Raw genomic sequence first — 24,007 nt, 5'->3', positions numbered from 1 at the left:
CAACAGGTTTGGTTGCATTTTCTGCGTCGTCTCCTCATATGGGCCTCAGCCGTCCTTAACGACTTACTTAGAAATCGCTGTCGACCAGAGTACATAGATGGTGTCCATAATCATGCTCTGGGCGTCAAAGGGGTTTAAACTTTTAAAGTATGAAATTTCCCCTCCCCTCCCCCCAGTAAGATTCCACATAAAAATCCAGATTTCCACTTTCCCTAGAGAAATGGAAAGATCTAGAAACATTCCCATAGAGCAGCATCTGGCTGGGCTGAGCTGCCGTGTCTAGGGTGGGGTGCTTGCTTTCTCATTTGCCATAGGCCCCACCACTCCCTGTTATCCCTGCCCTACTTCACGCATTTGGGTCTCCCATCTGGCCCTTTAGGCACTTGGGTTTGCCCTAGACTAGGAGTTGGCGAACTTTTCCTGTGAAGAGCCAGATGGCAAATATTTTAGGCTTTGAGGGCCAGATGGTCTCTCACACTACTCTAGTCTGCAACTGGAGGGCAAAAGTAGCCAATGCATAAACGAATGGGCGTGGCTGTTTTTCAGTAAAACTTTATTTACAAAAATAAAGATTTGGCCCACAGACTGTGGTTTGTGGACCTCTGTCCTAGACCACGAAGCCTTGGACCGAATGCTCTCTTGATTCCCCAGGGCGTGGCAGGGCCTTGGGGAACCTAGGTGGGGTGGGGTAGACTTCAGAAGTCTCTTTCTCAGGCCTAGTGGGGGCTGAAGCACTGGGCAAGGGAGGGGCTGAGGCAGGAGATACCTGGGATGGCAGGAGCCACCTGAAGCCATTATCTCATCTTAGGTAACGCTGATTCCTGGGCTTACTCAGGAGCCACCAGCTCTCAATCTCTGGGGCATCAGAATCACCTGGGGCACTTGTTTAAAAACTCTTGGGCCCCTGACCCCAGACCTTCTAGGAGGTTCAGTGAATCTGCACTGGGGGTTAATCAAGTCTGTTCTCGCAGGAGGCCATCTTGGTTCCAGATCTCCACATCTTGGCAGAATTGGAGGCTGTGAGAGACGGGAGCTCGATGCCTATTTAAGTGAGCCAGTGCTGTCCTTCTGCAGACAGTCTGTAGAGAGACCTGACTTGCCCAAGATCACTCGGAGCTGATGTCACTTTTCATCTCGGGTTTCTGGCAAGTCGTGGCGAGCGGAGGGCTTGCAGGTGAGGAGACGCTGAGCGAGGGTCACATGGATCGGCCAGAGAATACTTTTTGCTTTTTGAGAGAGGTTCTTCTCTGCCTCATCTGCGTCCAGCTCTGGAAAGATGGCGGCCAAGCCGAGGGCTGAGACTTAAGTCCTCTGTTTGGAAGGGAGGAGGGAGGGGGCTGGGGCCTGTGTTCTCCTGATAGGCCTTGGTCCCATCCCCGTGCCTGAGTCCCTGCGGGGAGGAAGCAAGAAGCTGGAGGATGCAGCCAGGCCTATCTCAGGAAAGCAGGGAGGCGGGTGACTTGGGAGACCAGGCTTGGGGGCTGTGTGGAACGCTGCCAAGTCCACATTTATCCTCATAGCAGACGTCATTTCTCATCTCAAGCACAGGCTTTGAGGACCTATTGGGTGTGCAGAGGGGGACACACAGCTGGGGGTTGGTAGTGATGAGGGCACTCCTGAGTCCTGGGGACAAATGCTAGTTCCAGGGTACAGAGGGACGGAGTCCAGCACCCTCGCTCACCACCACCACGCAGGCTGGAGGGGAGTTCGTGGTCAGAGCCCCAGCTGGGAAAGGAGAGAGTTCCAGAATGTTCCAAGCCACAGGCTCCAGACACCAGGCCCTGGAGACGCCCGACTCCAAGTGCCCTTCGAGAGCTGGGGAGGGGGCAGGATCCGGGGAGTAGTCTGGAGCTGGGGACCTGGGTCCTGTCAGTTCTATCGTGAGGGCCGTGGGCCCCGCCGGGAGGTGTCAAAGCAGCAGGCACAGGCGGTGTTGTTTCTGCCGCTGTGCTTTCTTCAGAGCACTGAGGGCAACCTTGGCGGCCTCTCGGAAGACGTCCTCCACGTTCTCCCGAAACTTGGCAGAACATTCCAGGTAGAGGGCGGCTTGGATCTGCTCGCAGGCGCTCTGGCCCTGGTGGGGGGAGGAGCCGCGATTAGATGACATGGGGTCTCCTGTGAGACCCCTCACAGATCTGGGGGCGGAGGCCTTGGGGTGAGGACGCTTCTCCACCCCAGGGCCAGCACTCCCCAGTGTGTGCAGATGGACCATGAGGGCCAGTGTGGTGTGGCCTATGGGCTGTAGCTGCTGGGAGCTCTGTCCTGGCCTCCAGCCCACGCTTCCCCCAAACTCAGGCAGAGATGGGGGCTGACTTCAGCCGAGAACTGGGGTGGTGTGTTGTGAGGAGAGTTAAAGGCCTCAAGACAAAAGGGCTTCCTACGTGCTTCTCTCCCCTGCTCTTCCCGAAAGCACAATTCGGGCAACTGAGCTGGCTATTAGAGTAAAAACAGTATTTCTAACACAAATTTCTTAATGCCTGTTCCTTTTTATTAAACTTTATTAGTTTTCCTTTGTGTTCCTTTTATTCTGCCATGCCTTACCCAGAAGGCCGCAGGGTTTGGTCAGGCTCATGAAAGGAACCCTGCTTTCCAACACGGGCCTGCCCTTCCAGGCCTCTGGGGAGATGGGACAGGGTGGTGGTTAAGGGCTCAGGCTCTGGGGCCAGAGTGACTGGGATGGGATCTTGGCTCCACTTCAGGTTAGCTGTGTGACCCTGGGCAAGCTACGTAACCTCTCTGAGTCTCCATCTCTTCTCTGTAATATGGGGGGCGCTAATAGTACCTGTCTCAAGGTTATAAGGATTAAATGAGGTAAGTAATGTAAAGTGCTCAGGCAAGTGGCCTATCATTATTAATATCTAAAAATCATTATTCTTAACCCCCGGCAGTCCAGTGGTTAGGACTTGGTGATTTCACTGCCGTGGCCCTGGGTTCAACCCCTGGTCAGGGAGCTAAGATCCTGCAAGCTGCTCGGGGCGGCAAAACAAAGAAAATTATTATTTTTATAATCCTGCTGGCTTCAGCTCCTGAAAGGCCACTAAGGCACACCAAATGCAGAGGCCAGAGACCTGGGAGGCTTTCTGGCCATGGCTGTGTCCTGGGCTCCTGGCGATGGGGTGGAGTGGAGCGGGGCGGGGGAGGGGGCCCTGGCCCACCTGTGTGTAGGTGATGGGCTCCAGCTGGGCCGCCCGGAGCTTGCGCAGCTGCTCCTTGTCCTTCCTCAGGTCTGTCTTGCAGCCGATGAGCACCATAGGGATCCCACGGCAGAAGTGGGTGACCTCAGGGAACCACTGTGGAAGGAGAGGGCAGGCATCAGGGCTGGGGCCCCGTCCGTGGCCCCTCCTCCAGAGGCAGGCGGGCTGGGAGAGGGGCCTTACCTTGATGAGAACGTTGTCATAGCTGGTGGGGTTCATGACATCATAGCAGATGAGCACGAGTTGGGTGTTCTGGTAGGACAGGGGCCGCAGCCGGTCATAATCTTCCTGCCCTGAAACCAGACAGCAGGTGGAGGTCAGGGAGGTACCACTTACTTCTCTACCTGAGTCCCCTGTCTGGGCTCCAATGGGTGAGGGGTTGGGGGTCTCCTGGGCAAGAGACTCTAGGCCTCAGTTTCCTCATCTGTAAAACAGAGGTGGCAGCCCTCAGTCCTACACCAGATAAAAGCCATGCAGGGACTTCCCTGGTGGCGCACTGGCTAAGACTCCACGCTCCCAATGCAGGGGGCCCAGGTTCGATCCCTGGTCAGGGAACTAGATCCCACATGTATGCCGCAACTAAGAGTTCACATGCCACAACGAAGGAGCCCACGTTCTGCAACTGAGCCTGCCTGCTGCAACTAAGACCCATCGCAACCAAATAAATAAATATTTAAAAAAAAAAAAAAGCCACGCAGTGATCAGAGATAGGCCTGATTGCAGGGTAAGTGCTGGAAAAACTGCTAGTAATCATGTCAGCGATGATCGCCCCTCCCTCCCATCCTTATCCCTGGTGCTCAGGTTAAAACTGCAGACTCTGAAGCCAAATCCGAAGTGAAGCCTCCCCTCCCTGAAGTTTCAGACCAGTGGGGTTGGGTAGGCCCAGGACACTGCAGTTAACCGTGGAGTGCGCCCCCCGGGCTGAGAGGTGCGTGGCCTCTGCTTGAGCTCCTCCTGCCATTCCTGCCAACACTAGGAGGAGGGTGGGGGGGGCTAGAGGTGACAGACGTGCGCCCATCCAGGTCCACTCAGCACAGTGGCTGTCAACCCTGCTGCACACCAGACTCACCAGGAAGAACTGACAACTTCTGACAGTCCCTCCCAGCACCACCTGGATCAGAACCCAAGGCTGGGCTCGGGTAACGGTGGGTTTGGGTTTTTTAAAAAAACTTTTTTAGTAATTTTTTATATTGACAATTTCAAACCTACAGAAAAATTACAACAGGGAGCACAGAACTCCCTTACTCGGATTCACCGAGGCCTTACGTTTTGCCCACTTGCTTTATCTGTGTATATACACTTTGAACCACGTGAGAAGGAACTGCAGACCTTTGGCTGCCCCCCCCCCACCCCAGGAGAGTTCCTCTGCGGTTTTTCTAAGAACAAGGACGTCCTCTCACCTACTCAGGACAAGTATGAAACTCAGAAACCAACACTAACATTGTACTCTTCTAATCCAATCCAGAGGCTGTATTTAGATTTCCCCAATAATGTCCTGTAGTATTTTTTCCCTGGTTCAGAAGCAGGCCCGGGGTCCCACCCTGCGCGTGGTTGTCATGCCCTATTTTTGTTTAAAACTACCACAGTGAGAACTGAGAGTCTTTCAGGCCCTATGGCGACCCCTGGCCACCTCTGCACAAAGGTGACTACCTTCCAGGGAACACAGAACTCGGAGCCCAGGGATTCCTGCCCCTCCCTCTAGCCTGTGGGTGCCAGGGAGGTGCCGCCCGCCCTCTGATCCCTCCCTGCCAAAGGCCTCTCAGGACAAGCAGCCTCTCCCAAGAGCACAAACAGGCCACATCCTGCTCCCAGACCCCTGCTGATGACAGGGCATGGCCGTCATCTCCTTTCCCACTGGCCCCCCTCAGCCCAGGGATCCCTGATGGTGTGCAGTGACTGGGAACCCAGATCTAATGACGGCTGGGCCGGGAGGACCATGCTGTCATTCAGCCAAAGTTCCCTCAACACTGGAGAAGGGGTGAGGGGTCGTCAGGGCCCGGCAGGCTCAGGCCCTCCTGCCCTCATTACCAGAAAGCTGGAGAAATCCTTGTAAGGTGGTGGGAAACCGGCCCAACATGCTATTCCAGCCCCTCTCCCCTTCCCATACATGTCCCCTCTCCTGACCTTTGTCCACCTCTTTCTGATAGGGTAGCCACTAGCCCCATGTGGCTATTTGAGTTAATTAACATTAAAAATTCAGGTTCTCCATTGCATTGGCTACATTTCAAGTAATTGACGGCCCCACGGGGCCAGTGGCTACCGTACTGGGCAGTGCGGGTGCAGAACGTCTCCATCACTGCAGAAAGTTCTACTGGACGGCATGGCGCCATCCTCATCCAAGCCACCGTCAGTCTTCCGTGCCACCTCCTCCCTGGTCTCCTGCTGCCCCTCAATCCATTATCCACCTGGCAGCTGGATGGATAGTAACACAAGTGAAATCATACCCCTCTCCCCTCAACTGAAACACCTGCAGTGGCTCCCCACTGCCCTTTGCAGAAAGTCCAAGCCTCTCCCAGTGGCCCACGTGACCCTGGTGCCCACCAACCTCGACTTCATCCGCCTTCCTCCTGCCCCACTCACTCGCTGCAGTACAACCAAGGCAGCCTCCTTGCTGTTTCTCAAACCCATCAAGCTCTTGTGCCACACCTGGAATGCTTTTCCCTCATTTTTTTCCCCCATTTCCTTCCTAGCATTTTACTTTTAAACATTCAGACTGACCATCCACAGTATTTCCTTTTTCCAGATAATTGCCTTCTCTCTACTACTTACTGGTAACGCCACCTTATACGTCACCACTTTTTTTGGGGGCGGCCATGCGGCTTTGGGATCTTGGTTCCCCAACCAGGAATTGAACCTGGGCCCTTGGCAGAGAAAGCCCAGAATCCTAGCCATTAGGCCACTGGGGAACTCCCATCACACTTTTTAGAGTGTCTTTGCCTATAAATGATTAAGAAACCTTTACAGGGACTTCCCTGGTGGCGCAGTGGTTAAGAGTCCACCTGCCAATGCAGGGGACACGGGTTCGAGCCCTGGTCCAGGAAGATCCCACGTGCCGCGGAGCAGCTAAGCCCGTGCACCCTAACTGCTGAGCCTGCGCGCTAGAGCCCGCGAGCCACAACTACTGAGCCTGCGAGCCACAACTACTGAAGCCCACGTGCCTAGAGCCTGTGCTCTGCAACAAGAGAAGCCACCGCAATGAGAAGCCTGCGAACCGCAATGAAGGGTAGCCCCTGCTCGCCGCAACTCGAGGAAGCCCGCGCGCAGCAACGAAGACCCATGAAAAGAAAAAGAACAGCAAAGACCCAATGCAGCCCCAAAAAGGAAACCTTGACAACAACCACCCGCACGATGTGCTACTCAGGGATCTCATGAACATGAGACGTGAAGTGACCCCTCTGAGGTCACCGAACCAGAGCCAGGCCTGACTCCACATTCATTCAATTCCAAGGCCAGTGTTCCTTCTGCTGATACACAGCAATGCCCTATTCTGCTCTGTAGTGTGCAAAAACAGGTGCTGGGCCTCTACGATGTAATGATGCGGCTCAGAATTCTGGCCTCACATACACTCTGATTCCCTTTTAGAAACACGGCAGGAGAAGACAAGCACTTGTAAAATGGGGCTATGGTGTTCTGACGTCTCCTCCCATCTTGCCCGGCTGATTCCTCAGAGAGGCCTTCCCTCACCACGCAAAGTCCGTCCACAGCCTGTACTCACACATTTATTTGTTTACCGCCTGTCTCCCCGGAGACTGTAAGCACCCTGAGGGCAGGGTCCATGTCTGTACTTAAAAATCATTCCTGGCACCCGGTAGGTGTCCAGTCACTATTGGCTGGTGGGTGGTTGAGAAGTTGTTCATCTCTTGTCAGATGCAGCAGAGACGAGGGCTGAGACATGCCACTGGGCTTCGCAATTAGGGCCTGTGCTGACTGCAGCAGGCTTGATGAGGGCGGAGTCAACCCACCAGGCAGTGGGTTGAAGGAGGAAGTCAGACCAAGCCTGCTCCTGGCTCAGGGCCTCTCCCTTGCTGTTCCCTCTTCTAGAAGGCTCTTCCCAGGTAACAGCATGGCTCACTCCCTCGTTTCCTTCAGGTCTCTGCAGAAACGTCACCTCTTCCAAGAGAACTTTCCAGACTGCTCTGAAACAAGAGCCTCCTCTGCAGTCTGTCCCGTGACCAACTACGGCTTTATTTTTCTCCCTAGCAAGTATCACTACCTGACATCACAGTTGTTTTTGTTTTGGGGGGAGATGTCCCTCATGAGCACGTAAGACCCTGAGGACAGGCCATCTCTGTACTGCCGTTACATCACCTGGCGCACAGACAGGCTCTATAAACATTTGGGGAATGAACGAACGAACAAATGAGCCGGTGAATAATAATCTCTATGGCTTTCAGGTTTGCAAGGGCATTTCACTTCCATCACCTGTGTTAATTTTTTTTTTTTTTTGGCCGCACCTCGCCGTGCGCAGGATCTTAGTTCCCCGACCAGGGATCGTACCAGTGGCCCCTGCAGTGGAAGCGTGGATTCCTAACAACTGGACCGCCAGGGAAGTCCCACCCGTGTTAATTTAAGCAGTCACCCCCCCACCCCAAGGGAAACTGGGTGGGCAAGTTCTTCCTGTTAGGAGCCCACGTGGCTGGGGGTGGGGCTGCGGGTTTCAAGGTCACTGACAGGCTCCCTGTGAGCTGAAGCACCAACGCAGTTCCCAGCTCCAAGGCCAGTTTCCTGCCCAGTCGCTGTAAAAGCTCCAATCCTCCCGGGAAGCCTTCCTAATTGGGAATTAATCTCTGGACCTCAGTTTCCTCATCTGTGAAATGCATATGTGAGGAACAGGTGAGCCTCGATCATAAGAGTCAAAATGATTAGTACCAACAATATTTGTTGGTGGTGCGCTCACTCATCACATGCCGGGCCCCACGCAAAGCCCTTTACCTGCACAGACTCCTCACTCCTCACTACGATTCCTCACTACTGGCTATTGTTTTTGTTTTGTTTTGTTTTGTTTTTGCCGAGTCACGCAGCTTGTGGGATCTTAGTTCCCCGACCCAGGATTGAACCCAGGCCCTTGCCCGTGAAAGCGCGGAGTCCTAACCACTGGACTGCCAGGGAACTCCCACTACTGCTATTGTTATCACCAATTTACAGATGCGGAAACTGAAGCACAGAGAGGTGAAGTGACTTGCCCAACGTCACACAGCCAAAGGGAAGCTTCATAAAGGACAGGAGACCATAGGTAGGACTACTGGGGTGCTTCTCTCTCAATCCACCCCGGAGGATAGGGAGCTGTCCTCACCCTACAAGCCCCAACCCTGACCCAGTGAGGAAAGGTTGCCAACAAGGGGATCTTGAGAGGGAGGGACTCTGGGAGAGGATGGGTAACCAGCCCAGATCCCACCGCCTCTTCCCAGTTGTCTTCTTGACTTGACTGTCCCTGGCTCAGCTTTCCCCAGGAGTTCAGTGTGAACCTCCACACAGGGACCAGGCCTGCAGACCATGGACTTCTGGGTGCTGTTGACCTCATGTCTCCTTGGGAGGAGTGGAGTGTCCTGGACACCCCACCCTTGTGAGTCAGGAGAGCCAAGCTCCACTCAGACTCATTTTCCATGACCTTGGCACCTTCCCTCTCTGGGCCTCAGTTTCTGTATCTGAAAAAGGGGGTGATAACCCTGCCCTTGATATTGGAAGTAAAGGACTTGTAGGCTGAGCAATGCTGGGCAAAGGTGTGGGCCTGCGGTTACTATTGAAATAGAAACTGAATGGGGACCTGGGTGGGGGATTCTAACCCCAGATCTTTGGACCCACGAGCTCTAGGAGGCCTCCCATCCACTAGGACCCTCCCCATTTACCCACAGTGATGCCAAGGCTTAAAGGGGGCAAAGTCATCTGCCCAGAGGCAAACAGGGGTCCCACTCTGGCCTCTGTAGATGGGCTTGAGAGGTTAAAAAAGCCCCCCGAGTTATGTGCAAAAGGACACATTTGCTTCTGGAGAGGAAAGGTCTTCTGAGGCACAGCTCCCCCGGAAGCTGCCCATCTTCCTGAAGCTGGCGGTGCCGCAAGGCCTGAGGAAGTGAGGCTCACACGAGCGTTATTTCCTTTGTGGGAAGCTCTGCCATGACGGTCATCTTTCCGGGGGCATGGTCCCTAAGACCTGCCAGGGTGTCATCGGGCCACAGTGGTCCCCAAATCTGCCAGAGGACATCTACAGGGCACGTGGTTCCCATCTCTGGCCGGGGTGTTGGTCAGGGGAGGGAGGGGTGCAGGCAGCATGAGAAGGGGAAGCTGCCAGAAGAGGAACCCACTTTTACTAGTGCTACTGGGGCCCGCCCACCTGCGTCTCCTAACCGCGGCCTGGAGCTCAGACCACGCATGGCCACAGACCCACAGCGTCAGCTCCCCCACCTCCAGGGCTCCTGGCTCCTAGGCACCCCTCTTGTCCGTGATTCCTGTCTTAGCGACTTCTTCGCACCCCACTTTTCCTACTGTTCCCATCTCAGGCTGGGAAGGGGACCATAGCTCCCCACCTCCCGGGGCAACTCCAGCCAGTCCTGTGATGCCCCACCCCAAAGCCCAGATAGCTCTGTCTCTGGTTGGTGTCTTAACATCCCACCTCGCCCCCACCTCGCCCCCACCTCCCCTCTCTCTGCCCAGGAAACTTCAGACTTCACCGCAGCTTCCTGCCTCTGAGGGTGTCAGGGCCGGCAGATGAGCTGCTAGGGCAATGGGTGCTCACAGCACCCGCCCCCTTCACCTTTGCACACTGAGAGCTCCGTCACTCCTCCATCCACCCTCCCGCCGCAGTGGTGTCTGGAACTGCCTCCGCAGGACGGAGACAAGTAGCCAGACTGTCCTCCCACACGGACCCCTGTGGCTGAGGTCCTGGGTGTGGAGAAATTCAGCCTCTTGGGGGGGCCACCCCATCCCACAGCTCTGGGCACCACTGGTTGGCTGGAAAGATGCTCCCCTGCCCCCCACCTCCCACCATAGGGGCTAGCCCATCAGGTTCTAGAACCTTCTACGACAACCTTTACTAGACTTGGGGCTTCCCTGGTGGTGCAGTGGTTAAGAATCCGCCTGTCAGTGCAGGGGACACGGGTTCGAGCCCTGGTCCTAAGCCCGTGCACCATAACTACTGAGCCTGCACTCTAGAGCCCGTGAGCCACAACTACTGAGCCCACAAGCCACAAGTACTGAAGCCTGCACGCCTAGAGCCTGTGCTCCACAATAGGAGAAGCCACCGCAGTGAGAAGCCCACGCACCACAACGAAGAGTAGCCCCTGCTCGCCACAACTAGAGAAAGTCCACGCGCAGCAATGAAGACCCAACGCAGCCAAAAATAAATAAATAAATAAGTAAACAGATAAATAAATAAAACCACCGTTACTCACCTCTACCTGGGCCACTCCCTTCACCCTGTCTCTATGTTTTTCTAGTTGATCACCTGGCCATTCTTTCTGCCACTTTCTTCGGATATCTGTCCACCCCAGAGAGAGAGACGAACCTCATCACCTTTATCACAACGGACCTTCTCCAGGGGTGTCTCTGCAGCCAGGTTTCTTTTTCATTCATTCATTCCACAAGCCTCGCTCTGGGACAAGCACCACGCTGGTGACTGGGGTGTGGAAGAGGAATGACCCAGGCTTTCCTTCATGCTCCTCCTGACAGTGGGGCTTCCCAAGTCACAGCGGGACACCCTTGAGGGAGCAGCCTCGTCTCTTCCCCCCAGAATATCCCTCCTGGGCCGTCCTGCTGACTGTGAGGCCAGTCTCCTCCCCCAGGGATGCCACTGAGAGGTTCAAACCCCCCAGCTCTGCTTTTCTGCCACCTGGAACAGTCTTGCTGGGAAGGCAGGGGGTGGGGGCCGGCACAGAGCTCTGCATGCAGCGGGTTCAAAAAAATAGGCTGGGGCTGGGGCCTGGGCCTGAATGGCAGGAGGTTAAAAAATCACAGTGACAAACACTTAGTGAGCCCTTCGCAAAAGCCAGGCCCTGCACTAAGTGCTGCATGTCACATGAATTTGATGTAATTCTCACAACTATTTTAGCCTTGATTACAGAGAAGGAAACTGAGACCTAGGTGTCCCCACTGACACGCAGCCAGGGGAGCCGGCATCAAAGCCCAGGTCTGACTCCAAAGCATGTGGCAGGAAGTTGTGGACAGGTGATCATTGCCCCGAGTGGTCACTGCTTCTGATGATTTGGGAAGGAGCTCTCCCCATCCCTCCCACAGTAGCTCTTAGTGAAAATCATTCCTTATACCAAGTAGAAGCTTTCCAAAACCTCTACAGGGCAATCTACGCTGATAAGTTCTTTGAGCATCTTTCTCTGGGTGAGGCCGGGAAGACCAGAAGTGATCCCTACTCTGGGTCCGATGAGGGAGGCTGCGGTGAAGCCCTGAGGGCAGAGGAAGGAAGAGAGAGTGAAATCTTCCCTCTGACTCCCCCTGCCCCGCCAGCACTCCACGCACAAAGTGGGGTTAACGAACCGGCCCCTACCTGGGTCCCGGACAGGAAACATGTGAAACTAAGTGTCCCAGACACACCACGATTTTTACTGCTCTTGTGGCCACGCCCTTGGGAATTCCTCAGACGCCTTTGGCTTTCCCAGTTCAAGGGGCTGGAGGCCTGGCCCTGTTCTGGGGGCAGCCCTGCAGGGCCCTCATCCAACAAGAGGGGGTCCTTAGAGGCCACTATAGGGGGGACACACCCATATGGCAAGGTCAGGAATGAAGAAGGGGCCTGGGGCTGGGAGAGCCCCTCTCCTGAACCTCTCCAGGGTGGAATGAGAGATGTTACTGACAGCCTTTCGGAGTGGTGGGGAGGGGGTCCTGGTTCTTGGCCCTGTCCAAGGCCAGCTGGAAGACTTCACCTCATACACACAAGGCTTGGCCGACAGGGGAAGGGACACCTGATGACATAGTTCCCTGCAAATCACTAAACACTGAGTCACAGAGGCTGGGTGAGGCCCCAGCTGGGATCCTGACCTTTGCTCCCCAAAGTTGATTCAGCCCAGAGGGGAGTCAGGGCAGGATGGAAGCTCCCCAAGGGTACCAGTACCAGCAGTGCAACCCAAATCCTCCCGCTGGCTGTGCGCCTCCACCCATCCCCCAACAATAGGAACGCTGATGACTGTGATGCAATTAGCATAAATACACTTGCCTTAGGAGCTGCAGGTGGCAGAGAGAACCTTATTTTGGACCTACACTCCCTAGAGCTCTGTTCCTTCTTCAGTGCCAGGAAGAAACAGAACTGTAGCCACAAAATCCTCGAACCACAGGCTCAAAATTATAGACCATAGAATTCAGAGTCATGCACCATAGTCCACGGAATTCCAGACACATGGGCTCAGAATGTGTAGCTCCAGGGCCCTAGAGCCTCAGGACTGTTGGCCACAGAATCCTGGAGTCACAGGCTCTGATCTGTAGCCCAAAGTATTCTAGAACATAGGACCCAGAAATGCAGCCCACTGAACCCTAGCACCAGGGGACTCAAATCTGCAGCCCACAGAATCCTAAGAGACCACAGCATGTAACACACGAAATCCTGGAACCATGATAAGCAGAAGCAGAGACCACGGTTTTCTAGAACCACAGGAGAGGAAGGAACCCGTGAGCCCTCAGAATATCAGCGCTAGGAGGGTGGCTCAGGAACTCACCTCTTCCAAATACCCTTCTTTTACAAATGGGGCGACTCTGTCGGCCTCCAGCACCACCTAGTCAGGCGGTGGTCAACCGGTTCCCAGCCAGCGCCCCTCCGCGGCCTCCAGGAGTGACGGGATGTCAGGGCCCGGGAGAGGCAGAAGGGCGGGCGGGGAGGCCCGGCGGGGGATGCCCCTCAGGGGGAACGCTCCTGGCGGACCCTAGGACCCTCGCCGCGCAGACGCACTCACCGGCGGTGTCGTATAAGTTCAGGGTCACCTCCTTGCTGCCCACGGTCACGCTGGCCGTGTACTTCTCGAACACGGATGGGGCGTAGTGCTGTCGGAGAACGGGCAGGGTTGGTTCTTAAGGGGTGCGGCGGGGACCCAGGGTCCGACTGGATCCCCACCCCCACCTTCACCCCATCCGGCTCAGCCCCCCTCACTCTGCTGGGCTCTGGAATTCCCGAGGGGGCGCCCCGGGGTGACGGCCGCCTCTCCGTGCGCAGGACGCCAGGGGCCTGGGGTCCGGGCTCGGGGCGCAGGCTGAGGTCCGTCCCTCACCCCCAGTGGTCCGTCCCGCACCCCCAGTGGTCCCAAGCCCGTCTCCCCCGCCCCCATCCTGCCTCCAGCCCCCCGGCGGGCCTCACCTCGGGGAAGGACCCCTGGCTGTACACCATGAGCAGCGAAGTCTTGCCGCAGCCGCCGTCACCCACAACCACGATTTTCAGCTCCTTCTTGCCCGAGCCCGGGGCGGCAGTCGGGGCTGGGGCCCCAGGGCTGTCCATAGCCGGGAGCAGGCAGCACTGGCGGCGGCGCCCTGAGGCGAGCGCTACGGTTGAGCGATCCGGGGCGGGGGCGGGCCCCAGGGCGGGGCTAAGAGAAGCCCCGCCCCCGAACCGGCACCTCCTCCGCCAGGCAGCCAGCCGAGTCGACCTCCCAGCCTATTTCCTTCCTGCTAGGCTCTCGGCCCAGAGTCTTCACCTCTCATTCCCAGGGAAACTGAGGCAACTGAGAAACGGAGTGCTCAGCGGCAAGCGCAGCTCCCATCTCCTCTCCTGCGAGTCACGGCGCCCCCCACACCCCAACCTGCAAGCTCTGATAGTTTCCGCCCCTTCCCGCCTGGCACCCTTGATTGGCAGTCTCTGTCTTCGGGCAGGGACCCTCTGATTGGCCGACTCGGCCTCCTCCATCGGGCAGGGTCTCTTTGATTGGCGGACTGCCCCCCAGCCCTCGGGTTCGAGGAGCCTTGGTCTCAAGCTCTGGGAAAAGCCCCCAGCTTCGCCCCGCCCCAACTATGTGGCCTCGGGGAAGTCCACTCTGACCTCAGTTTCCCCCCAGAAGGTAGCGTCGTCGATGGTGCCAAGAAAGATCCTGGCATAGGGGTCCTGTCTGCCCACGTGGTCTGGCCCTGTGGGAGTGAGCCTGTGTATCGGTTGGGGAAGAGCGGTTCCGCTTACCTATCACCCCACCTCCTAAAGGTGGAGGTCTGGCGCCCTCTGCCGGGCGATGGCCTCGGCGCGGTGACTTTGGGAACAGGTGAGTGGCCCCAGAACCCTTTCGAGGGTTGGCCCCAAACGAAGCGGGCGGGAACCTCTTTCTAGCAAGGCCCAGAGGCGTGTGAACCAAGCAAGACGCCGTCGAGAAGGGGAAGGGGAAGGTCAGGGTAAATCTAGTTGAGATCAGCTGGGCCCCTTCCGCCCACTTTGGAGACTGATAACCCTGCTCCCACCAAGAAATTTGTGTTCTCCAACCAGCAGCCACATATCCTTCATCCCAAGCTTTCTCCTCAACCCCCGCACCCAAACTGCTATTTACTGAGCGCTCACTCTGGCCAGGTACTATCAGAGCGTCTGGGGGAAACCACCCCTGCCTCCCACCCCTTCCCTCCCTTGGACTGTCTTTTGCACAAACCAGGCCAGTGGTCAGAGGAGTGGCAGAGGGACCCCCAGGAGCAGGCATGTACCAGGCAGGCACTGGGACATGGCTAGGTGAGAGAGCAGAATCTTTCCCAGCTGGGGTAGGACATCTGAAAGTTTCCTCAGAGAAGGGCTGGCAGGATTCAGGATCTTCTTGCCCTCACCCCACCCAGAAGATTCCCCATTTTCAGGTTCTCAGCAAGGATCAGGTAAACTTTACTTCGGAAAGGAAATCGCCAACCCGGCAATACCATAAATGCCAGGTCAACATATTCAGAGGATGCAAGGCATAATCTGACCACCAGATGGCAGCAGAGACTGCCCCGGGAAGGCCCCAAAGAGTCCAGAGCTGGAAGAGAAGACCCAGCTCCAGGTTCTTAAGTGGAAAGCCCTACTCTGTCACCCGGCCAGAGGGCATCTACTGGGTCAAGCACCCCTAGACAAATTTACAGCAATTCATTCATTCCTTCTTTGCAGCACACGTTTATTGAGAGGCAATTGTGTTCCTGCCTTTGAGGAACTCAGTCCTGGGGGAAGCAAAGGAGTCTGCGAGACGAGAACAATTCAGACACCGGAGCCCCTGTGGGGTTCAGAGAAAGTTGAGAGCTGGGCAACAGATGAACTAAGCTTGGCAGTGCTGGCAGGAAGGGCCAGTGGAAGTAGGATGAGTACCCAGCCTGAGTAAATGCATGGTGGCTGGAAACCCCATCAGGTTTGGCAGTGGCTGGGGCGTGAGGAGGGAGGCCAGACATGGTTGTCAAGGTGATGAGGGTTCGATCACAGGGGCCTGGCTACTGAGCTCAAGATGGGTGTCAGACAAAAGCTCTGAACAGGAGAGGAGCCCAGCCAAAGCTCTTTCCGGTGACCAGGGGGGAGCTGTGATTGGCTGGTGAGGACAGGGCTGGGGCCATCTCTACACAGTGGCAGCCTGGGGCTGGCAGGAGAGGAGGGGGAGGAAGCCATCACTCAGGGAGAGGGAGGATGGAAGAGGGCTTTGAGGGAGGGGAGGACCACTTACCTTTGAGCCAGGCACAGGCCTGACCTCACATCAGATACCCTGAAGCTCAGGGAGTGACTGGGAGAGTAAGACTACCTCATCTGGGAAGGGCCTTGAGAGAGTTCACTTAGAAGGGCCAGCCCACTCTGAGCAAACTGTGGGAACTGCTCCAGCCCGTAGGAAGAGGGCATTTGACTTTTCCTCAAAATCCTCAGACCTCGGTTTCCACCTTTTCTAACTAATGGATCTCAACTTATAACAGAAAAAATGACTTACATGAAAACAGGTCTTCCCAGGCCGGCCCAGGTCCAGGCAGGACAGCTGACACTGGCCTCAGCCTGCCCACCCACCCCTGCTTGGCTGAGAGGCTGGCACAGAGCCCCAGCCCCACCCGGCCTGGAGCGTGTTTGATTTGGACCTGGCTCCAGTGGTGGTGTAGGGGCTGGATCTGTAGCTAAAAATACCCAGCAGCCAGGCCAGCTGCTCGGAGCTTCCTTGGAGGTGCTGGGCCAGGGCAGGCCGGCTGAGGCACTGGGAACACCCACAGGCCCGGGGAGCCCTACTCCCTTACCTGCAAAATGTTCCAAGGACCCACGCCATTCTTCTATTCACCAGGAATTCCTGGAGAGATTTAGGAGGGTAAGAAAAAATTCTTTAAACTGGTTCTTGCCACAAAGCTGTTGAGACACAGAAGCCTAGGGGAGCTGGCAGGTGGCATTTGCGGCGGTGAACTGATCTGTGTTCACATCTAGGCCTGGGATCTAGTGAGGCCAACTGACCACAAGAGAGAAGTAGGGCCAGATCCACTTCTGTCTTGTCAGGGCAAGGTCTGGCCAGCAAAGGTCAGGACGGGGACGTTAACGACAATGCTAATGGCTTCCACTTCCCTGGTGCCTCAGCATACTCTGGGAGGTCACTACACACCTGGGGGTCATCCACCCCACGTGAGACAGAAGTAACTGACCATCCTCTGAGGTCCCAGGGATGGGAGGTGGCCCAGCGCAGCCTGGGGGATCAAGGCTGTCTATCCCTGTCCCAGGACTCTCTCCAGGCTCAACATCTGGTGGTGGGCTCAGGGGAGTCACCACCAGAGTACAAAGAGCTACCTCCACAAAGCCAGAATCAGAGACAGGTCAAAGGTTATGTGCCAACCTCCTCCTCCTGGTTCACAGGGGAGACCACGACTCCTGGAGGGGTAGGAACTCGTCGAGGTCACTGGCCAGATGGAGACGGCACTGGACCCAGGCGGCCTCTGAGATGGCGGGGTGCCCATCTCCACAGTCCAGGCAGAAGTTCAGTTTCCACCCAGGGGGTCCAAAAGGTCGTACTCCACGCCTCGGCTCTCGGCCAACGGGCCGGAAGGGGCGGGGCCCTGGCGTCCAGTAGGAAGGCAGGTCTGGCCACCTCCGGCCGCCCTTCCGCTGGCGTGGCCCTCTCCAGGCAGGCTCCACCGGCTGGGCGCCAGGAGCAGCCCCGCCCCGAGCTTGCTGGGTGACCGGTGGGTGGAGCCACGCTCTCGGCAGAGGAACCAGTCTGAGGACTGATAGGCTGCCCCGCCCCTCCCTTCACCTAGGAGGTACTGTCTGCCAGACAAAGAAATTAGAAAGAGGGAGTGAAAAAAGGAAGCGGGGAGGAGTACGATCCTTCCAGGTCATCGGGACCCCTCTCCCTTCCAAGAATCACACCCGGACCACAGTGGAGCGCCTCATTGTTGCCTAATTGGTCCGAGGGCGGGAGTGGAGGAACTGGCTGTAACCCTCCAAGCTGCTGCTGGCAGGGAAAGGTTTAAATCAATTATTTAACTATCCAATGCCTACGGGAGGTAAAGACCCCAGCCCCGTGGAGCCCCAAGGACTCTATCAGAAGGGATGCAGCACACCCTCAGGGGGCAGAAAGGTCACCTGAGAATCCAGGAAGTTGAATGAACTCATCAATGGCAGAGCTGAATTTAAACCTCCGGACTGGGGCAGACTGGAAGGAGGGAAAGGCTCATGTAATACTACAAAGTGCTCACCCTGGGTAGCGGGAAGGGAGTCTGGTGCCAGGTGTGGTCGGCTGCACCCTTTGCCCCCCAGCAAAAGACGGCATGGACCAAATCCAGCTTATCTGGAGACCCTCATGGCGCCAAGGCATGGCAGCCAGAAGGACCTAAGAGTACCACGCTGGTTACTTTCAACCAAATAGCTTTCCCAGCTCCCAGGCAGTGACGCCAGCAGACAGCTAGCAAGGGCAGGAGCCCAGAATAACCCAGCAGCTGGGGCGAGGGGGTGCCATGGACACAGGTGCTGGGCTGGAAGACACCTGGAATCTCATCCTGACTGCCGGTGGTGACCTCCTGACCTTGGGTGAGTCACGTTACTCTCCGGGTGGGGGGAACCCCCCAAACCATGACCCATCATGGAACAACAGCTTGTGGACTTGAGGAAAGGCCACCATCCCAACTCACACACTGGAGTAAAAATGGAGCTGGCTCCCAACCTGCAGAATGTCAACCTTCCCCTTTGCCCTGAGGCTGTGCCACGTGCTACGAGGCGGGCTGGTGGGGGAGGAGCTCTCAGACAGCCCAGCCCCACTCCCCGCAGCCACCTCCGAAGGGGGGCCAGCTGGTGTGAAGCCTGTGAGGCCGGCCCCCTTAATCGCACTTAATCCGCCCTCCACCCTTTACGGCAGGCTTTATTATCACTTTACACAGGAGACTCGCCCAAGGTCAACCAGCACAGGGGAGAGTCAAACCCACAGCTGCCTGCCTTAGAGCCTCCCTCGATTAAGCACCAATACGCCCCCAACAAAACCTCTGGGTCAAGCCCTACGGCTCCCCCAGTCCTCACTCCAGCCCCCAAACTGAGGGATGGGATAAAAGTGAGCAGAGCCTATCAGACCCGGAAGTCAAGCCTGGGCCCGAACGGAGGAGGCGGCGCCATCAGCAGCACCTGGACCCAAATGGCTCATCAAAGTAATCACAAACTAAAGATCACATGGGGGAGGGGTCAGGGATCAAGGGCCGCACTGTCTCCAGCTGCGGAGCTTCCTGGAGATAAAGACAATGGGAAACCGCATGCTGTCAGCTTGCGTGAGGAGAATAGGCAGAGCTGCCATCACTACGAAGCGACACCTCCGCACCAAGAAATAGTTCGGGGTTCCAAGCGCACATGCTTGGGTCCTCACAACACCCCAGGTGTTACGTGGCCCAAAGGTTCTCAAAATGTCTCCACACGGCAGCATCAGCATCACCTGGGAACTTGTTAGGCCCCACCTACTGAATCAGAAACTCAAGGACCGGGCCTCGGAGTCGATTCTAATGAGCCACCCGTGTGATTCGGCTGCACGCTCAACTTTGACAATCACTGACCCATCTGCGCAGCTGGTGAAACTGGGGCTGAGGGTCTGTGCTGCTTACGCAAGGTCACAGCAGGTGAAATGGCTAGCCAGGTTTCAAATCCGGGTTTGTCCCGTTCTACAAACAGGGTTTTTTCTTTTTTTTGGTTGTGGGTGGGGGGGCCTGGGTGAGGTGGAATCGTGGGAATTCCCTGGAAGGGCAAGAGTCGAGAAACCTCTTTCTTAAAGAAAGCCGGCCCAGATCTCAGGTCTTTCTGTTCTTCACCTCCCTAGCAGCCAGACATCGGAGGGGAAGAGGCCAGCTCACACAGTCACCCCACACGCCCCCAGCGGGGGCCGGAAGGGAGGGCCAGGGCCGGCCCCGGTTTCCTGGCAGCTGCCTGTGTCTTTCAAAAGAGGCATCCAGGGCACTCCACCCACCAAACAACACACAATTGGGAAATACTGGGTTGGCCCAAAAGTTCGTTCGGGCTTTTGTAAGACGTTATGGAAAGACCCGAACGAACTTTTGGGCCAACCTAATATATGTAAGTGCAGCCTCTCCTATGCTGCTAAATATGGCAAAGAATTGCACGCCCCAAACTCCTGACAACGGAAGCTGACAGGCGGGGATGGATGGACCAAGCAGGCCCAGCAGGCAGCCGATTTCAGTCCCACACATCTGTGGGGGGGAAGGGCTGCAGAACCAGACTAGCAGGTTTGGGGTGCCCGCCCTCCCTGGGCTCCAGGCCAAAGCCCCCCAAATCTCTCTCGCAGGCTGGGAAAGGGCTCACACCTACCTTAGTGGGAGGACTGTCAAACTAGGCCTGCTTCTGTCCAAAGGAGAACGGTCCACTCTGGGGGTACCGGGCCCCTTCTCCGGTCATGATCCTGGGGGGAAAAATAGGAGGGTGTTTTAGGGCGTCGATGGTCACAAACCGGACACGGTCTCCATGAGGGAAGGGGAGCCTTACAAATGCCGCTCCCCCCTTCCCAGCTGCCAAGGCAGCCCTCACTCCAGAATGAATAGGAGGGGGGTGTGGATGAATCACTAAGGTTCAGCCGGGGCGCCGAGCAGCAGGCGGCGGCTCATCTGCATTTCCAAAGGCCCGCCCCGTCCGCATCCCCTCCCCCAGGAAGGGCTGGAGATGCGAGGGTTTACCCCAGAGCCCTCCGCCTCTGGGGATCCTGGGGAAGGCCCGCTCGGCTTTCCCAGGCCCCAAACCCCACCCCACCCTCCAGAGCGCCGGCTGGCCGGCTGTGCTTGGACGGCCACCTAGGGACTGCGTGAGGGCCTCAGGCCCCAAGTGGGGCAAAAGGGGCCCACCCGCCCCTCGGGCTCGGCTATCAAAGGGCGGTTGGAAGCCGGACGTGGGCGCCGAGACTCGGGGTGGGCAGCAGGGACGGCCTGGGATCAGGGCCGGGCCGCAGGGAAGAAGTCCGCGGCCTCTGGAGGAGCCGGTCGGGGTCAGGGGGCGGCCTCGAGGCCCCGACCGGCCCCGTGGCCCTTTGTTACTGGCTCCCGCGCAGGAGGGAAGAGAAAAGAGCCCGCGGCCGCGCCGGCCTCCTCGTGCCCGCGGGGGCCCCCAGGTCGGGAGCGGGGTCCGAGGAGGCTGCGGAACCTGCGCTCTTCGTCGAGGCTTCCCTGGGCCAGGGGCGTCCCCGCAGGCGGAGGCCTGGAACGCGGGCGGCGCCGCGGCGGCCTCCCCTCCCCCCACCCCCGGCCCCGCCGCCTCCTTCCCTCCTCCCGCCTGGCGCGCGGCGGCCGCCACCGCCCGAGCCGCGGGCGGCGCGCGAAATGGCGCCCGTCTGACCGCCTCGCCCGGCGGAGGCGAGCGCGAAAGCCGCGGCGCGCGACGCCCCCAGGCCCGCGGCCCCCCAAACGGCCTCCGTGACCACCCCTCGACCCGGGGCGCTGTGTCCTGCGGGCTCTCGGGGCCCGGCCCGGCCCGGCCGAGGGGCCGCCGCCTGCTCCGGGCTCCCAACGACAACCGGGAAAGGAGGGAGGAAGGAAGAAAGAGAGCGGCCGCCATTAGCCACCCGCAGTCCCGCCCTGGCTCCTGCCCCGGCCTCGGCCCCGGCCCAGCCGGCGGCTCTGCTCTGAACCTGAAAATAAAACTCGTGTTTGGGAGGGAGGAGCGAGCGCGGCCGGGAGCACAGGCAGCGCTCGGGCTGCAGGCGGGAGAGATGCTGCGTCATGGTGCCAACATGGATGCCGGCCTTTTGTCCTTTTTCGCTCAGGAAGCGCAGGCGCACCCCGGAGCCCCGAAAAGCCGGCTTCGGAGGGCGAGACCCCCACAATCAAAAGGGAAAGAGGCCCCAGGCCCGGAAGGGGAGGTTTCCTCGGCTTTTGTGCCCCCCTTCCCCAAAGCACTTCAATTTCTTCTCCCCCCAAGGCTCAGACCTAGAAAAGCGAGGAGGACGAGCGCAGGCGGCTCCGTGGATACCCCAGGTCGCTGGGGAGACCTTCCTCTCGCCTCCGAGGCAGAAGGGGCAAAAGGGTCTGAAGAGCCCTCCTCGTCCCCACCCCCGCCACCCCTCCCCGATCCGGCTGCCAAACATGAAGCTCCAGAAACCTTCTCCCCTCAGCTCCCAAACATTTGCAGCCCTTGGCCTGCTCGAAAAAACATTTCCTCGAAGGGGTAAAAGGCACGTTGTTGTTGTTGTTGTTGTTGTTGTTGTTTTACTTACCCGCTCACCCCGGTGCCAGGGAGTCTGGAAGATCAAGCTGGGCGGAGGTTTTGGAGGTGTTATTGTAAAAAATATCTTTTAGGGGGATTGTTTAGTTGGGAATATTTGGGGGTAGTGGTGGTGTCTTTTTTGTTGTTACCTTTTTAAAGTTACACTCTCATGGCATTTTCTGCTCCTTTCCACTTCTGCAAATTTTCCAGGGTTGGGTTGGCAAAAGGCGGCTTCGCTGAGGACTGTTTACTGCTCTGGATATAGCAATGGTGTGACCGTCATTAAGAGACAAAAGGCGAAAATACACAGTCAAATCAAACAAAAGGCAAAAGACGCACCGGCCATCCCAACCACCATAGAAAATACCCCCGAGTTAACGATGGTGTTTGGCTCGAACCAGCTAGGACTTGTTTTCCAGTTTTAATCTAGTTTCCTGTGACGGGCTTTAGTCCCTTTACACAAAGAGGTCTTCCTTTCCCTCACCCACCCCCCTACCAAGACGAGAAAAACAGATGTTTTTCTTCAAATAGATCGATTTTCAAAGAAAGTGTACATGTTACTGGGAAGAAAGCTGACTAGCATTTATTGCTATAAACATTTTCAAAAGCTTAAAGCTAAAACCCTAGCTGTATAAAAGCAAAATCGTCTAAAAGCATTTTAACTTTTATGTTAGACAAGAGCGACAAAGACATACATGCAGATGAAGGTTCAGAAAATTAAGGACATCTCAGCAACATTAACATGAAAACTGCACTGCGTAAGGACAGAATGGACTGGGTACTTACAATGTAAAAGGTTTTTAAAAACTTAAAAGAGTAACGACTGCTTACAATTTTTTGTTGCTGCCATTTCGCTAGTCCTAAAACTATACATTTAAAACATTACCTTGTTAAAAAGAGAGCAGAAGGAGTTAATAAGATGGCCAGTTTTAAGTGTTTAATAGAGGAAACTATATATATATAAAAATTTATTGTTCAGTCAAGAGAATACAGATTAAGACAGCTCCAAGCTCCCCCCACCCACCCAAGAAAAAAAAAAGAGGAAAAAAATTAAATATGTCGTTTACTTAGGTTTTTTGGAATTCAAAATTGTTAACTGCTGACATTAATGGTGTGCTATGACCTAGTTATACAAGACAAAGATGGATTCCAAGTCATAAGGAAAAATCCAGATCTTTTTAAAAAGTCTTCTTCATTCTTCCAATTGTGAGTCCTTTAGCCTGTTGACAAATGTTAAACACAACACTGAGGCGTCCTGAACTGGATGGTGGAGTCAAAGGAAAAACATTCCCCATTTGCAACAAAGGAAAAACCCACTTGGCCATTTAATTCCATTGCAGAAAAATGGCTCCCCTCATCTGTTGGCCTCTCCTTGGTGTCTGATGAAGGATGTTTTGAGAGCAGCGTCTAATAACTCAAGCCCTATAGAAGCCGCGCGCTGATTGGCTGCCGCACCCTGCCGCCCTGCTCCAGCCAATTACCTACCCACGGCCAAATTACAAACCCCGAAAAGAGCCCCAATGTGAAATACACCACCACGAAGCCCCAGCGAGGCGACTTCCTCGCCTCGGCCGCCCGACAGGAGAGGCAGAGGGGGCTACAAACGCGTCCTCGCGAAGCCCGGGAGCCTTGGAGTTGAACTCACAAAATGGAAGCCGCGCGCTGATTGGCCGCCGCCACTCCCGGACCTTTAATAAAGAAAGGGGAAGGAAAGATAAATGCAAAAAAGGGGGACTCTCTCCTCCGTCGGTGACTGGAGGAAGGGGGGGGTGCGGGGAGAGAAGCATGTGTTCACAATTACAGGGCGCTCCTCTCCAAAAATAAAAACAGAAAGAAGCTTCTATCACCCAGGTCCAGGCAAGGGCTGCATCCTCCCAGGAATGTGAATGCTAATTTGGTTAAAATCCTGGTTTCCCTTCCCCAGCTCCGCTCCGGGGGGAGGGGGTCGCGGGGCAGAAGAGGAAGCCGGAGCCGAGATACCTCGATTGCAACTCGTCTTGGAGCCTCCTTGCCGCCCCTCACGGCTCCCAGCGTCCAAACACACAATCACACACACACCCCAAAACCCAGCCCTTTCCCCTGAGCCCCCACGCGCCCACCTCCGGTTTTGGCAGTTTGGAAACAGTTTTGGAGGCCCCAGGCGCACGCCGCGGCGGCCGCGGCTCGGAGGGTAACCCCAGCCGCGGGAGGTAGAGCTCGGGGAGACCCCCTCCCCCGCCAGCCAAGCCCCCCACCTAAGTCCCAGCAGAATAAATAAATTAAAAGGCCT

The 24,007-nt window shown here is 56.5% G+C and overlaps 1 protein-coding gene across 6 annotated transcripts; it reads right to left on the bottom strand.

The window, feature by feature from the left end:
- Nucleotides 1–536: 536 nt before the first annotated feature.
- Nucleotides 537–24,000, bottom strand: RHOF (ras homolog family member F, filopodia associated). 6 transcript variants are annotated; one of them, XM_081252416.1, is made up of 10 exons: nt 23,838–24,000; nt 23,384–23,426; nt 21,888–21,993; nt 19,858–19,948; nt 16,314–16,363; nt 13,477–14,237; nt 13,079–13,166; nt 3,378–3,487; nt 3,156–3,290; nt 537–2,074 (listed from the first exon to the last, which is right to left on the bottom strand). In XM_081252416.1, exons 6-10 carry the CDS (start codon nt 13,612–13,614, stop codon nt 1,910–1,912), a joined length of 636 nt encoding a protein of 211 aa, XP_081108542.1. In that variant the 5' UTR covers nt 13,615–14,237; nt 16,314–16,363; nt 19,858–19,948; nt 21,888–21,993; nt 23,384–23,426; nt 23,838–24,000; the 3' UTR covers nt 537–1,909. The 6 variants fall into 6 exon arrangements, with proteins under 6 accessions (XP_081108542.1, XP_081108541.1, XP_081108540.1 ...); XM_081252415.1 differs by lacking the exon at nt 23,838–24,000 and adding an exon at nt 23,719–23,736; XM_081252414.1 differs by lacking the exons at nt 23,384–23,426; nt 23,838–24,000 and adding an exon at nt 23,056–23,263.
- Between the last annotated feature and the right edge of the window lie 7 nt (nt 24,001–24,007).

This window comes from Mesoplodon bidens (assembly GCF_964165515.1).
Source record: "Mesoplodon bidens genome assembly, chromosome: 13".
Lineage (NCBI taxonomy): Eukaryota > Metazoa > Chordata > Mammalia > Artiodactyla > Ziphiidae > Mesoplodon > Mesoplodon bidens.
The sequence above is the reverse complement of the archived record's forward strand: the minus strand, read 5'-3'. Positions and strand labels throughout refer to the sequence as shown.

Excerpts from the sequence above, each read along its gene's own strand:
- RHOF (XM_081252416.1), bottom strand. The coding sequence starts at position 13,614 with ATGGACAGCCCTGGGGCCCCAGCCCCGACTGCCGCCCCGGGCTCGGGC. Across the intron at positions 13,167-13,476 it reads GCCAGGGGTCCTTCCCCGAG|CACTACGCCCCATCCGTGTT; the intron begins GTGAGGCCCGCC and ends GTTCTCCGACAG. Across the intron at positions 3,291-3,377 it reads ATGACAACGTTCTCATCAAG|TGGTTCCCTGAGGTCACCCA; the intron begins GTAAGGCCCCTC and ends CTCCTTCCACAG.